The 16815-nt window shown below is 36.2% G+C and overlaps 2 protein-coding genes across 2 annotated transcripts in view; one reads left to right on the plus strand and one right to left on the minus strand.

Annotated features, from left to right (window-relative positions):
• nkiras2 (NFKB inhibitor interacting Ras-like 2) overlaps positions 1-16815 on the minus strand; it is a 179088-nt gene that overhangs the window by 51560 nt on the left and 110713 nt on the right. The window lies entirely within an intron of this gene.
• The window catches only part of aclya (ATP citrate lyase a), a 35797-nt gene that overhangs the window by 16566 nt on the left and 2416 nt on the right, over positions 1-16815 (plus strand). The window contains exons 6-24 of the mRNA XM_020926657.2: positions 131-210; positions 1996-2126; positions 4524-4642; positions 5822-5958; positions 6431-6492; positions 6565-6682; positions 7218-7372; positions 8952-9048; positions 9531-9672; positions 10480-10648; positions 11197-11301; positions 11611-11807; positions 12315-12396; positions 12507-12617; positions 13019-13146; positions 14089-14182; positions 14543-14697; positions 14978-15128; positions 16186-16329. Coding sequence (XP_020782316.1) covers positions 131-210; positions 1996-2126; positions 4524-4642; positions 5822-5958; positions 6431-6492; positions 6565-6682; positions 7218-7372; positions 8952-9048; positions 9531-9672; positions 10480-10648; positions 11197-11301; positions 11611-11807; positions 12315-12396; positions 12507-12617; positions 13019-13146; positions 14089-14182; positions 14543-14697; positions 14978-15128; positions 16186-16329 — 2377 coding nt within the window. The remainder of the gene's footprint in view (positions 1-130; positions 211-1995; positions 2127-4523; positions 4643-5821; positions 5959-6430; positions 6493-6564; positions 6683-7217; positions 7373-8951; positions 9049-9530; positions 9673-10479; positions 10649-11196; positions 11302-11610; positions 11808-12314; positions 12397-12506; positions 12618-13018; positions 13147-14088; positions 14183-14542; positions 14698-14977; positions 15129-16185; positions 16330-16815) is intronic.

A 16815-nucleotide genomic window follows, 5' to 3' on the forward strand; every position in this document is an offset into this window, starting at 1 on the left:
CTTGTTGTTTTATATTATCATTCATCACGTTCCCTCGTAATTCCAGTGATATAATTAATCGTGAAACCTCATTGCATATTAAATTGTATTCAAAAATTTATGAATTCATGTACTTTTCGCTTTCTTTCAGTATCTTGGCCAGCTTCATTGTTGGACTCTTTAACCTGTATGAGGACCTGTTCTTCACTTACCTCGAGATCAATCCACTGGGTAGGTTTCTGATAATACAATACAATACAATGTATATTTTTATTTATTTGGAGCCCCATTAGCTTCCACAAAGCGATCGCTAGTCTTCCACATTATAACAAATAGCTTCATAACATTTAACTCTTAAAGGTGCATCGTGTAACTTTTCAGGTTCATCTGCTTGTTTCTATGGATATGTTATTGCTCAGCCTAAAATGTTCCACAGTATGACATTAAACATTTCTACCTTACATTTATTAAATTACAGCTGGTTTTATAGCTCAAAACTACCTAGAGTAACAGGCATTCTGACTGTGAGTGGGGTTGCCTCTCCACAGATCTGACCTGTAACTTGTTCTGGTTTGGTCTCCATGAGGATAGAAAGGTTTAATGCCATACTGTTAAACATTCCAGGCAAAGCAATAACATCTCCGTTGAGAAAAGCATTTGACGGACCCTCCATCAGAAAAGTTACATAATGCTCCTTTAAATAACAAATATAATTCATGCATATTCATAACAACATTAAAACCATTCCAGTAAAACGCCGTACAGTTCATATAGCCATTAATATTAGACATTTCATTAATAATGCGTTTGTTATGTAATATGTTTTTCAAATAATGAGTCATGAGTTAATTTAGGTTCATTTTTAACACTGATAGAGTTAATTGAATAATTGATGCCTTTGCTGTTTGATGTATTCATAATATTATAATTGGGCTGTAGTTCAAGCCTCTGGCAGATGTTCAGAGAGAAAAATATGAGACCGGATTTTCCTTTCATCTCAAACCACACACTTCCTCATGCACAATAATACCACTGAACAAGATTTTTTGGGGATTAAACTATCATATAACGTCTGTGTAAATCACCAAGACACTAGCAAGAATTTAATTAGTATACTGTACTAGATTTAATTATTAATACTAATATTTCAGATTGTCTCTGAAGTAGGGCTGTAGTAATTCTTGATCGACTAAAGATATGTCCTGCCTGATTAGTCGACTAAAGCTCTAAAAACTATTACATATCTCTGTGTATCTGAACCAAACTGCACTCACAAAACTACACCTGCAGGGGAGTTCATGTAAAAACTACTATTTACAAAGAAAGTACTTTGGAAACAAGACACAGGATAAAGACAGATTAAACATTTTTACAAATAAATGCCAAAAAATATCAAATGTTCAACTCACTCATTCACTCTTTCTGCTGCTGTCTCATCAAAATCCTTATTTTGAGGACTTTTCGCCAATAAAAAGGTTCAATATTTTGTTTTAAATTGTTGATTGCAGTGACTTAACTCTTAACTCTCTTAAGTCTTAACTTTCATCATTCTGAAACCCATGGATAGAATTCTTTGGAGACCTGTATACAACAAATACAAAATATAACATTTTTTATAAGAAATTCAATTTTTTTAAATGTATGCATTATTGTACATTTTGTGACTGGATTTCAATTTCCAGTCCTAGTAAAATCTTTATAACATTTAATTACATTTTTATGTATGCAATTAATCTGTTAATGCGTATTGTGTAAAATGTCTGTCTGATTTTTCTAAGAAGCACTGCGATTGAGATTACATTCTTAACACATCCAGCTGAAATATAATGGACTAACTAATACAACTATCACATCTATTTCAGTTATTAACTACAGAGTTCGCAGTTTATTTATATACTTGTCATTTGTGGAGTAAATGATGGTACTTCAAACACTGTAGCCTTTGTGATTTGTTAATTGTGTCCATGCAAATTGCGAATTAAATTTTATTGTTCCTTTTTTTCATTCCTCCCTCAGTGGTGACTAAAGATGGCGTGTATGTGCTGGACATGGCAGCAAAGATCGATGCCACGGCCGACTACATCTGTAAGGCCAAATGGGGCGATGTTGAGTTCCCCCCTCCCTTTGGTAGAGAGGCCTATCCCGAGGTAAGGAAAGGACAATACAACAGCTTTCTGTACAGGAGAGGTTTGGTTACACAACATGTAGAGTAGAAAACCACACTGCAAAGAATGTATTTTAAACTATATTACACAACACACACAAAAGATGCAAGTGGTCGTATCTATAGAAGACATCGTAGTTGTGTTCACTTCCCCTGATGGATTTCCATTTTCATATTTGTTATTACTCAAAGGTGCCTTATGTAACTTTTTGTTTGGTGGTCCATCGCCTGTTGCTATGGATATGTCATTGCTCTGCCTGGAATGTTCCACAGTATAGCTTTAAACAACTCTACCTTACATGTATTAAATTACAAGTGGGTTTATAGTTCAAAAATACCTAGAAAAACAGGCATTATGACTGTGAGCATGGTTGCCTCTCCACAGATCTGATCTATAACTTCGTCTGGTTTGGTCTCCATGGAGATAAAAGGGTTCAGTCCCATATTGCGAAATACTCCAGACAAAACAATAACATTTCCATGGAGAAAAGCATTTGACGTACCCTCCACCAGAAAAGTTACACAATGCCCCTTTAACACAATAAATAGTCAAATTTATCCTTCCAAAGTCTGAACTCTGCTCCAAACTACATACATTTATACACATTTTACTGGCCGAGGATTGGCTGTAGACCTCTGGGTTAAAAAGCCCCAATCTTATCATTGACTAAACTCCTGTATTTAATCTGTAGAGACCAAAATCCTGCTCTGACAGTTGTTAGCATCATTAATATTGATTGTTTTTGGCCTGATCCAACTATAGAAGAAACTCCACAATTCACTACCCTTTTCAATTACAGTAAAAGCTCCTCTGACCATCTGTGTGTGCCATCAATCTCTTGTACAGTTTGCCAATAATAAAGTTCGGGATGGAACACCAAAAAACTCTGTTACCCTGGAAATCCGCTGTGTTGAAGCCAATAGATATAAATTAGCCCTTATAAAAAAATGAGGAAAAACTATGTATAAAAGTAAACAAAAGAAGTAAGTGGAACAACCAAATAATCTGCAGCATCACTACTGGTCATTGTATCTATAAATGAGTTTCATAATACTAAAGAATTAGTATAATAGTATAATTGCCATAGAAATTATCAATTCAAAACTAAATATTCTGTCTTTTTCAATGGGCAATGTATATCGTGTTCTAATAGCATTATCTACTTTTCATGTTTTGTCACTCTTCACTCTTTTAATCTTTTTTAGTCCAAATCCAGTTTAGCTGTTTAGTCCCACTTTAAAATCTCGTAACATTAGGCTAACCAAAAATTCTACGATGTGTGATAACGACAATCTCAAGATCAGCACGTGCTAAAAGACCTTCTCCAGATGTTGTTCCTGGTGGTTGCTGGTGGTTGATGATTTTAGGTGCACGCTGGGACAGGGCTCCAGACGTGTGCCTCTAATTGGGCAGAGAGCAGAGCGGAGATGGGGGAAAAGGCAGGGGGGGCAGCAGGCGACTTTGATTGGAGAGTTTTTTTGTTTTTTTTAACAGGACGCAAACAGCTGTGCTCTGACTGTCACAAACAACAGCTCAAACGTATTGAGCCACCTCTGAGGGATGAGTCGAAGATTCGAGACTGAAAATTCAGACAGGTTGCTAGAGCTAGGGTGTAAACAAAACATGAATGCTATCTGTGGGTTTTAGCATAATGTAAAATCAGCACAGTTGTATTTTTTTGAATAGTCAAAAGTCCTCAAAATGTCACCTTTTTTTAAACAGGTGAAAGCGGTTTTCAGTGGTGCCCAAACTGGGACTAATTTGGTCCATAAGGGATTGAGATTTCAACAAGAATCTGTTTTGATACAATTTTGCTCTGAAAAGACACTCAGCGGTGGATCCAGGCTTTCTCTCAATATTTAAAGCCATTGTAATCATAGATCAATTTTGTAGAAGACATTTACCTGGTAACTAATTTTCATAGGAAAAAATGTCCACTCCAGAGATCAACATATTGTGTCTCTATAGAGTCTTATAAAACTTACACACAATATAGATTAGACCTCTATAAATGTTGGCTAAGAACAAATTCATTTTCAATTAAAAGTTTACTGCAATTCCACTATTTATTGAAGTTTCACATTGTAGTTGATAGGAGCAGGTTTTATAAGACTGATCTTCTTCCTGTTCCTTTTGTTCATCCCAGCAGTGACAAGGCATAATGGTTGGAACATGTATATTAATTGTCAGATTTTTTAAAATTATTCTCTTTAAATTGATGCCAACAAAATGTAAAGGCATGTGGAATAAATAAATACAGATGCAGCCATGTAATAAGCACCTTTTTTATAGTCAATGTCCCTTTTCTAGTTCCTGTCTGATTAAGTATGTGATTGGTCTCCCCCCTTTTTTGACCTGTAGTTTTTGTGTCTGTTGTAGGAGGCGTACATCGCTGATCTGGATGCAAAGAGCGGAGCCAGTCTCAAACTCACTTTACTCAACCCCAAAGGACGAATCTGGACCATGGTGGCTGGGGGAGGAGCCTCAGTGGTCTACAGGTACAGTATCAAACTACAAAAACTACAAAAAAAAAAAAACCACAAAAACTACAAAAACATTAACTTTTGCTGAACATTTGAATAGTTTGCCGGGGCCAGACTCTTCTTTGCAGTATAAATTTAGCTCTAGTTCAGCTGTTTGCTCAAAATAGAAAAAGGTTGCTGTATGTCTTGACCTAAAAACCTTATACTTTCTTTCCAAATCTTATGGAGTTATGTTTTATTCCAATTGGAGTAATAATGATGAACACGTTAGAGTGGAAATGGCATATGTATGTCTCCAAAGAGATGGATATAATATCATAATGTGGAACATTCTAGGCAAAGCAATAATGTCCCTGCGGAGACAAATGGTTCCAGAAAAGTTGCAGGGTGCACATTCGAAGTTTTATTACTTAATGCAAGCTTAAAATTTTATTTTTTATGTATGATAAGGGTAGAAATAACACTGATAATAGTTTTTTTTGTAGTGTCTTAAATTCAACTTAAGTTCAGATACACTGTTTCGTAGATGTAACAGAATAGCTCTTATTTCATATGTCTATATAACAGGATTGCTTTTGCCGTAGCTTGAAAATCTTGCTTCTTTGTATTTATTGTACAATTTAGAGATTTTATTTTGGTGCTATAGTAGCTCTATGGGCCACACACAACAAACTCTATGGAGTTTTTGATGAGTCATGCTAAAATTAATAAAGATTTAAAGATCATTAAAGACATTGGAAAGTGAGTGGATGCCAAGGAAAACATATTAAATACTACACAAATCACTTGATTGGAGGACACTTGTGCCTAAATGCTAACACTAATGCTGAGTATTTTACACTTAAAAACAAGTGTAAAAGTGACTGTTAGCTTTGAGACACAGTGGGCTATCTAGCGTTCTTCTGAGCCTATTGTGTGATATGACAGACAGATGCATGTGCCGTGACTAATTATTCCCTTTGTGCATTGTTTAGTTTGTTTACTTGATTACACATGGAGACTGGACTTTAACCCTTTAGTAGAAATGTTGCTGGCATAATGCAATCAAATGTATTTATATGACAGAACTATAATCATAAGCATGCATACCAACACGCACTAAAGCACCAGTAAAAATAAGTAAAATTCCTTAAAGGGGATATCTAATTCTTATACCGTTAGTTTTTTTCAGTTCATACTTTTATGTTTTTGCAGTGACACCATCTGTGACCTGGGAGGAGTGGATGAACTCGCAAATTATGGAGAATATTCAGGAGCTCCGAGTGAACAGCAAACCTATGACTACGCCAAAACTATCCTCTCCCTCATGACCAGGGAGAAGCACAAAGATGGTGGGATGTTACTTTAACGACTGAATATATACGACAGAATATATGTGTAATAAGTTGGATTCACGTGATAGTATTGTATTCAAGAGTCCAGAGTTTAAAGGCGTTGTATCAGATTTTTACTGAACCAGACAGAACTGGTTCATTTTAAACAGTTTGCAGTGGTCCAGTCATAGTAATGCTAACAACTAGTATGCTAACTGCAAACTTCCTGATTATTGGTCAGTAAAACCATTTATAATTGCAAACAGTACAGTTTTTGACCTCAAGATCTTCTTTTACAATATATCTGTACTATACTGCTGCAAGATAAATTTTGCTCAAATATAGGCCTCTAATGTTCAACTATAAAAATTGATCGATAGATGAAGCTTCTTTAAAATATTGTATATGAGCTATAAAGTTGCATGACCCCCTGCTCTTAATATGAAATGTTGTGCACATCAAATAAAGTGAATTTACTTTATTTTTCTAGGTAAAGTTTTGATCATTGGGGGGAGCATTGCCAACTTCACTAACGTTGCAGCAACATTCAAGGTACTCAATCAAATAGTGTACATATACATTATAAAATACACAAGAGATTGAACTGTATTCTTTTATTCACAGGGGATTGTGAGAGCTATAAAAGACTTCCAGCAGCAGCTAATGGAGCACGAGGTCCAGATCTTTGTGCGACGTGGAGGTCCCAACTACCAGGAGGGTCTCAGGGTGATGGGAGAAGTCGGTATGTTTGTCTTTACATTTGTTACAACAATGGATTTTTAATATGTGACTATTTTATAATATGTTTTATGAATAACCTGAGTACCAAACTATACAAATTATTTTTAATGTCTAATTTCTGTTGAAGGTTCCGCCACGTGTTTGTCTCCATGGAGATGTTATTGCTTTGCATGTAATGTTCCATAGTATGGCATTAAACTTTTCTATACAAAAAAAAAAAAAAACTGTTAGTGGACTTGTCTCTCCATAGATTTGAGATGTAAGATGGTATGGAGTCATTGCCTACTTCTGTCAATAGAGATGGTTAAGTTTAATGCCATACTGTGGAACATCCATTATAGGGGTGACATATTGTGGTTTAGTGGAAGTGGAAATATATATTCAAACAGTGTGATCATGAATTTTAAGTCCAGTTTGAGGCACTAAATCTCTCCCATTGTAAAGAGAAAGTACTGTTATAAAGAGTACATTATGCAGACTTCACAAGTGTCTCATTATTGTGTCTAATTGGTCCGTGGTCCTTTTGTTCTGTGCAGGAAAAACCACAGGGATCCCCATTCATGTGTTTGGCACAGAGACCCACATGACGGCTATCGTCGGCATGGCGCTGGGGCACCGACCAATCCCAAACCTGCCCCCGGTTGCCGCCCACACCGCCAACTTTCTCCTCAACACCAGCGGGGCCTCATCGGTAAAAGCAGAAACTCAGTACCACTCTAAATCAGGCTGGCAATGTGTTTTTATATTAACTTTGCCATTCTAGTGTTTGGCGAATGCGTGACTAGAGTGGATAGAACACTTTGTAAAAGTTATTAAAAGTTATTAAAAGTTACTTTGTATCAATATTATTGCAAAAAAGCACAAAAGCTGTGGTACTTCAGGTACAAGTACACAATAAGTCCATGGTGTAAGAGACTACCTTGAACCAACCTTTCAAAAGATACATTATTATTACCTTATTATTTTTTTACAGTTATTATTGAGTTTTTTTACATTTTATGCACAGTCCCAAAAAAAATTTTGGTCAAACATGTCAAGCAGGGTTAAGCAGCGTTTTGAACAAGATATACAAGTACATAATTATAATTGCTTATGTAATGTCATACTTATACTTATACTTGAACTTATGTATTAATTATATATTAAGAGAAAAAATAAAAAGATACAGTAATTATTAAGGGGCTTGTGCCATAGGTGCAAGACATGTTTAACAACTATACTGCTCAAACCATGCTGCTAATGGCCAGTACTGGAACCTCTAGTATTACAACTAATGTTCTGACTACTTAAAAAAAAAAATCACTGACTGCAAGTATGGTTGCAAAGTAGAAGTTATTATTCTTCTAAAATCGCTAAACGTAAACTATGCAGCTTTTCTGGTGGCTACTTCTCCAAGGATATGTTGTTGCTTTGCCCGTAACGTTCACTGTTATTGGATTAAACGTGTTTGATTCCATGGAATTAAAAAAACAATTAAAAATGAGACAACCTTGCTCACAGAAAGAATGCATGTTTATCAAGGGATTATTATTTTTTTTTTGCAATAAAGACCTGCCATACTGGGAAACATTCCAGTCAAAGCAACATAATCTTCATGAGACAAGCAGGTAGCAGACAGTTACCAGAATAGTTACATAGTGTGCCTTTTAATATTTTTTGTATATGGTCATGATGGATTAAAATGCTAATAGAATAAATGATTAAAACACAGCGGCTTAGTTTACATGCACACCAAAATGTAATTATAATTATATGATTTCTAGACCTTTAAGATTGTTTAAAATACATGCAATCCAGAAAATCTGCTGAGTAATCAGAGGGATCATGCTTGGAAAGAAATTAAACATTTTTGCTGTTTACATCTCAATTTAATCTTTAAAAAAAACAAAAAAAAAAAAAAGCATAATAATGAGATTTTGAGTGTGCGTGTAACCACAGTCATTGACTTCTATGAATAAGTGCTTTGCCGGACATGGTCTGCTGCTGGTTGCCTGAAGGCTCCATTAAGATTGTGTAACAGGAAGGCTTTCAAAAGTGGATATGTGCACATACTGAATAAGTGAATGTTGAGTACAAATATTAAGCACTATGGTCCAGCTTTGAAAGAAGTACTGCTGGATCCAGTTAAAATACCTAATGTTATTGGATATGGATATATAACAAAGAAATTAATAATTGGTGTAAAGCTTGTGTAACTGTATAAAGTGAAGCCTTATTTTGGGTAATTAAGATTGAAAATTCATAGTTTCTTTTCTTTTTCTCACTGCCAGACCCCAGCATCAAGCAGAACCGCATCTTTTTCTGAAAACAAAGCCAAAGGAGTGGAGGGACCTTCAGCTGTTAAGTCTAAAACAGCGGGGCCTGTAGGTAAGAAGCTGATGATTGGGGGTCAATATCTGGAGAACTGTTGTAGTTAAAGTATAACAGCGCCCCCTGCTGACTAAATCCAGACTTTGCAATCAATTCATCTATTCATGATTATGTTTTGTTATTTCTTATTTTATATTACCCAGTAGGTTACTGACATGTTGTTTTGACATTGAAAAACACCTTATGACATAATTTTTTTCTTTTAATGTGGATTAGAAATAATAAACATAAGGATGAGAAAATCGTCCATGTACATAAAATGGCAGACAGAGATACCCAACATGTACTTAATGCATCAAAAATGAAAACTGGTGATAACAAGTAAACTGCAAAAACATGGTTGACTCTCATCATCCCCAACAATGACCTTATGGCGTCTAATTTTAAGAATAGTTTCGAAATGTAGTAGCACATCTAATAAGCATTGTTGGTTTTAATACAGCATTTCTTTTCAGTTATTCCTCTTTTCTTTTTCCTAGCTAAAGCAACGACCCTGTTCTCCAAACAGACCAAGTCGATAGTGTGGGGGATGCAGACCAGAGCTGTACAGGGTATGATGGACTTTGACTACGTCTGCTCCAGGACTGAACCCTCGGTCGCAGCCATGGTCTACCCTTTCACGTAGGTTTTATCAGCTCGTAATTATTGTGACCTACAATGATAAGGCTTGTTATTATACATATGGTGAACATTTGGGAGATTTATTTTTTTCAATTACCTTATCAAACTAGAAAAGCACTCATAGAGCGCAGACCTCCGCCAAGGACTACCCCCATTTTTTATATAAATTGCGATAAAATCAGTCTACTGGATCAGATCCGGATCAACCTTTGGAATATGAAAGAGGATCCCATTGTCCATCCCTGAGTCAAATTTCATGGGGTTTGGTCAATAATTAACCGAGATATTGAGAAACAAAATTTTTGGCCCCATTTACCACAAAGTTAACTAAAATTTCAAAGTGATCCAGAATCCAGGATTTCTTCCGGATCACCCCCAAAATGAAATCAGTTCTTCCTTTTCACATTTCCAACAAATCCTGAAAATTTCATCAAAATCGGTCCATAACTTTTTGAGTTATGTTGCTAACAGACAAACAAACAAACAAACAAACAAACACAAACAGACAAACGCCGGCAAAAACATAACCTCCTTGGCGGAGGTAAAAATGTGTAGAGGTTAAAAGCTTGATAGGCAGGGAATCAGCACTATCAATTTATGAAACTATTATTTGATACACAAAAGCACATATAAAATACTTTTTTATGCCATGGTCATTATGTCATATTAGGAAGTGGAACACCCTTCCCCCACTCCAAAAGTGTTTTTTGTTGTGTTTTGTTTTGTTTTTTTAAGAAGATTCTCAGTTGTCATAATTGTGTATTGATCTGCACAATTGAATCACTATAATTTTTCTCCCCTTTACAGCGGTGACCACAAGCAGAAGTTTTACTGGGGTCATAAGGAGATCCTGGTGCCCGTGTACAAAAACATGAGTGACGCCATGAAGAAGCATCCCGATGTGGACGTCCTGATCAACTTTGCCTCTCTGAGATCAGCCTTCGACAGCACCATAGAAACCATGCAGTATCCACAGGTAAAAGACCCATTCATACACCACATACATACAGACTGGGACTAAAATGGGACTAAACCCAGAACTAAACCTGGACTAGACCGTGACTAAATTAAGAATAGAACAGGACTGAATGTAGTCTACATCAGTGGATCAAACCTTCATACTGACATTATACCAAAGCAAGCTGTAGATTTTGTAGCAATAGAAATGGCAATGTGTGTTTTGATCCCTACCAGTATGAACCAAGTCCAAACCCAAAAAGTATCTACAAAGGTGTTGGCAGACAAAGGGGTACATGAAAACAGCCATTTTCTGAGCACTAAAGCCTCAAACACAAAACAGTACAGGTTATATCAAAATATAACTCTGAGTAAATAAAAGTAAAGTAAAGCAGTAAGTAAATCTGAGTTAATGACAACAAATTTTACATAAAGTCCTTTTAAATTGAAACAAACAAACAAAACCGTCAAATGCTTGAGTGAGACTAGAGACTAGAATTTCCTCAAACGTAAGAACATAATTTTTCTGCTATTACATTAAGATTTGTGTCTTTCCTCAAATTGTAGATTCGCACCATTGCCATAATTGCTGAGGGAATCCCTGAGGCTCACACAAGGAAGATCATCAAAACTGCAGACGAGAAGGGTGTCACCATCATTGGACCAGCCACTGTAAGAGCTATACAATATGTCACTTTATTTCTTTCATATTTATGTATATAAGACAAAGACATTTTATTTTGGAAAGCATATTGCAATTAAAATTGTTGATTGCCTAAGTTTTATTGCTATGCTGTGGGATATTTTAACCAACAATCAAATGAAACAGAAAACGCACACCAAAGTCCTTTTTATAGAGGTGTAAAAGCAAGGCGCAGCAACTTATTTATTTTAACTAAAACATTTCAAGGTTTGTCTTTGAAACGTAAAGTGCAATATAAATAAAAATATCTAAGGTGATTTTTGTGTCATTCTTTCCAGGTTGGAGGTATTAAGCCAGGCTGTTTTAAGATTGGGAACACAGGGGGAATGCTGGACAATATCCTGGCATCTAAACTGTACCGTCCTGGGAGCGTGGCATACGTGTCAAGGTCCGGTGGCATGTCCAACGAACTCAACAACATCATCTCCAGAACAACGGACGGCGTGTTTGAGGGGGTCGCCATTGGGGGTGACAGGTCAGTAAAATCTATGTAGTGTTCAAAAATTTGATGTGAAGAGTAGAACCAATTGTTAGTTTGTTAAAAAAAGACAAATCTCTATCCAACACTAGTACTGAAACTATATACTCATTTGAACAGGTATTGATACTGAAAAAATCTCATAAACAGGACAACATTTTTTATTAAAAGGTGCACTGTGCAAATTCTTTGGTGGATGGTCCATCACCTGCTTGTCTCCATGGAGATGTTATTGCTTTGCCTGTCATGTTATGGCTTGAAACGTTTAATCTAAAATGTATGCAGTGCTGTAACCTGCTTGTCTCTTTCATGATAAATAGGTTTAATCTATACTGTGGAACATTCTAGACAAAGCAATTCAATCTCCATGGAGATATCGGGTGGCAGACCGCTCACTGGAAATGCTACCCAGTTCCCTCTATTTATTTATTTTGTTTTTATGACATTTAAAACTCCTTTAACTCTTATTTACCCTTATACTTAAACAGTGTAATTTCCCCATAGATACCCTGGTTCTGTTTTCACTGACCATGTGCTGAGATACCAAGACACTCCAGGAGTCAAAATGATTGTGGTACTGGGAGAGGTGAGATATCCAATCAAAACTGTACACAACTGAATTTTCCATATTTTTGCCTTTATTAATTCATCAGGGTTTTTTTTTGTTTTGTTTTTGTTTGCTTTCTTTTACTTCAGATTGGAGGAACAGAGGAGTACAAGATTTGCCAGGCTATAAAAGAGGGCAGGATCACAAAGCCAGTGGTCTGTTGGTGTATTGGAACCTGCGCCACTATGTTTGCCTCTGAGGTAAGGCAGAATGAGAAATTGTTAAATTGACTTATGAAAAATTGACTCTTGTGGGCTTTAAGCCATGTTAGAACGTTATTACCTCATCAAAACATACCTGAGGTTGTGTTTCGTTTCATTCACACATGATTGAGTAGCTCTTTATTAGTCTGTCTACATCTCCAAAGATCAAAATGTTCTGTTCCACCTTGTGATGTGATGATGTCCTGTCATGTTTTCTGTTTGAGAGAAGAACTCAGCCTAAATACGCAGGGCTTGTATGTGTATAAACATGTGGATGAAACAAAACACAACTCCAGGTTTTTGATGAGGAAACAACATTCCTAGTATAACATAAATCAGACCGTGTAATCTGGGCCGTTTAACTAAATAATTATGAACTTTTTCTTTACTAAATGTAGGTCCAGTTTGGCCATGCAGGTGCCTGTGCCAACCAGGCCTCTGAAACTGCAGTAGCAAAGAACACGGCTTTGAAAGAGGCTGGAGCGTTTGTACCTACAAGCTTTGATGAACTGGGAGAGGTCATCAAGTGAGTGAGCCTGGTTATTACTAAATTATATAGAAATACATATAACAGGTAGCAATTTACGGTTGTGAGGAAAGATTGAGTTAAAAAGTCAAAATTACGAAGGTACCACTGAGTTCTTAAAGGTGCATTGTGTAACTTTTCTGGTGGCGGGCCTGTCAAATTCTTTTCTTAATGGAAATGTTATTGCTTTGTCTGGAACCTTTCACAAAAATTTACGTATTACACCTTTATATTCTATGTAATCAGTACACAAAATGCGGAACGGATTATTCCAAAGAAGACACTTCTGACAGTTTAAACATTAATTTGATAACATAAAAGAACTATCATATTTTTTCATTTGGTTGCTTTGGTAACAGTAATGGGATATCTCTACATGTGTCAACATTTGCTGCTCATGTTCAACCAGGAATTACAATTATTAACTTAACCAAAATTCTTAAACTAAAGAAGTGAAAAAATATTAACTATGCTTCAGTGAAAGGCATAGTCTAATATTTCATACGCCTTTCAATCCTAACCCAAAGTTGAATATGAAAACATATTTGTCCTGTGCAGTCCCAGTTACATGCTATTGCATTTGCTATTGCCAATCTATTACCATAAACTGTATATATGCATTATGTGCATTACAGATAGGAAGGGACTCTGTTTCCAATTTTACTTTACATTGAAATAATGTCACCCCTCTCTCTGTGACTGGTGCAAAAAGCCTCGTCATTTGGTCTTAAAATTTTCACATTAACCCGCTCTACATGATTCTACATGATGCGCTTCATTTGCCTGGAGCCGAATCTATAGGTGACGTCACATTCCCTCAGTCCACTTTATACACTCTATCTGTATTACATAGTTATTACTTTGCTGTAAAGTGCTTGGTCTAGGTTCAAGCCCAGTTTGATCGTGTGTTCCTTATTCTTCTGTATGTTTTGTCCTGTTTAGATCTGTGTATGACGACCTCGTAGCCAAAGGAGTGATCTTACCTGCTGAAGAGATGCCTCCTCCCACAGTGCCAATGGACTACTCTTGGGCCAGAGTGAGTATTACAGACAGTGGTAGAAATGTTATTCAAATGAGTATCTATACTACTTTTCATAATGATTAGTATCTGAGTATCAAATACTCAGTCCCATAAGTAACAGTGCTAAAAGAGAGACCTTGATCTATAATAGAACTACTGTTTATTTTCTGTTGAACATTTTTTTGTCAAAATGTGGACAACGTGGTTTTCTATTAAAGCCCAGTCCTTGATATCACAGGATTCAAGTTTATGGATTTAGACATAGTCATAATATTTGGAAAGTGGAGTTTGTCCCAGGATTAAAGGTGATAAGGGGAAATTTGTTCTAAATGATATCTTGAATCTTGCTAACCACATTACCCTGTTGTGTGTTAGGAGTTGGGTCTGATTCGTAAGCCTGCGTCCTTTATGACTAGTATCTGTGACGAGAGAGGCCAGGAGCTGATCTATGCCGGGATGCCCATCACTGAAGTCTTCAAGTCTGAGATCGGACTTGGAGGAACACTGGGTCTGCTGTGGTTCCAGAGAAGGTCAGTCCAATATATGGATCTTTAAGGAATTTGCAAAAAGTGAAATTACCAACTTCAATGTGAAAAATCATTGTATTTATTCAGTGTTATATTTGAGGTAAATATTTATTAGAGTCAGTCCCAAGCTTTGAGAAATGTATATAGGAAACCAGACTGACAAAAAGGGGCACTCTTAAATGAAAATACTATAGGATTAGAATATACCTAATTTCACCCAAGAGATCAATACTTGTGGTCCTGGTCTGCAAAACCAGGATAAAAAATCTATTTTTTGTCTCAGGTTGCCGAGATACGCCTGTCAGTTCATCGAGATGTGCCTGATGGTGACTGCAGACCACGGACCTGCTGTCTCTGGAGCTCACAACACAATCGTCTGTGCTCGGGCTGGAAAAGACCTGATCTCCAGTCTCACCTCCGGGCTCCTCACCATTGTAAGAGAAAAACTTTAAAATCACTTCTTTAATCATTTATCAAAATATTTATCCTGTGGTGTTTCCATGAGTACATCACCTTTGCACTTTTATTTGTGTTCACTTTAAATGACAGACTCCCTATAAGCATAAGACACAATCAGATAGAAACTTCAGCCCATTAAAAAAATAAATAAAAAAATTATCACCAATCTGCACTCGGGTTAATATATAAAGACACTGCTAACATTGTAAAGACCACATACTAACTGCTACTGCTACTATTACTACTACTATTGCTATTATTATTATTTCTACTAACTATTAATACCAAAACTATGCTGAGAAATGTGAATACTAGGAATTAACTTAACCACTTAGAAGTAGCCTTATCAGTTTTCTGCATTTTCTTTGACTATTTCCTTCCACAGCACAATCCTGTTCTCTGCATCATCTTATTTTACAGTTCAGTTTATTAAAGAATCTGACTCATTTGAGGATATGTACACACGGTTATCATTTTGTACATGAGAGGAAACATTTAGTTGTTTTGTGGCATAAATAATTGCAACTTAATTAACCTGATTTTCATATTGCCTTGATTAAAATTGTGGTTAATCTTGCAAGCCATATTTATAACACTGTCTTTTGATTGACTGTTTTGATTACTTGAAAGCTGATGTCATCCACAATCCCTGGGGGTGTGAAGCTAAATGAAAGTAACGCTCTGTTAGAAGCAACAGTTTTTCAGTTAGTCACTCTCACCTTTCTGTTGAAAATCAAACGCCTAAACAGGACCATGAACGCTCGTATTGATGACTCCTGAAAATGTGTAGTTTAAATCACATTTGTGTTTTTTCTTATTTGGCAGTGTTTGCTATTGTTTACATTGTGTTTCCATGGTAACTGGTGAACATTCTGCTAATGCACATACATGTAGAAACATTCCCAGCTTCATGTCACTGCAAAGTCTCAATACACCATGTTACATCAGTGGCTTCTATACTTCATTCATTCTTTCATTCTTTTACTCACACTTTTCTCTTCTCTTTTTTGTTCTTTTGTTTTCTCCTTTCAGGGAGATCGTTTTGGAGGTGCCCTGGACGCTGCAGCCAAACAGTTCAGTAAAGCTTTCGACAGCGGCATGTTACCGATGGAGTTTGTGAACAAGATGAAGAAGGACGGAAAGCTAATTATGGGCATTGGACACAGAGTGAAGTCGGTCAGTATCAAGTTTAAAGGTGCACTGTGTAACTTTTTTGGTGGAAGGTCCATCAAATGCGTTTCTCCATGGAGGTGTTATTGCTTTGTCTAGAATGTTTCACAGTATGGCATTAAATCTTTCTATCTTTATGGAGACCAAACCAGACCAAATTACAGGTCAAATCTGTGGAGAGGAAACCCTGCTCATAGTCAGAATGTCTGTTTTTCTATGTATTTTTGAGCTGTAAAACCACCTGTAATTGAATAAATTGTAAGAATATTCCTGGCAGAGCAATGACATGTCCATAAAAACAAGCAGGTAATGGACCCCAAACAAAAAAGTTACACAGTGCACCTTTAATTAAATGCAAAATTACACTATCAGTTACAGTATATAGCCTATAATAAAATAACTCCAAAAAAATGCAAAAGAAAATAGAATAAATAAAATTTAAACTTGATGTGTAATCTTCCAAAAATGGTTTAAATTTAAATTGGTAATTCA

Source organism: Boleophthalmus pectinirostris, unplaced genomic scaffold (genome assembly GCF_026225935.1).
Source record: "Boleophthalmus pectinirostris isolate CB_2022bp ecotype Guang Dong unplaced genomic scaffold, ASM2622593v1 HiC_scaffold_17, whole genome shotgun sequence".
NCBI classification, from domain to species: Eukaryota; Metazoa; Chordata; class Actinopteri; order Gobiiformes; family Gobiidae; genus Boleophthalmus; species Boleophthalmus pectinirostris.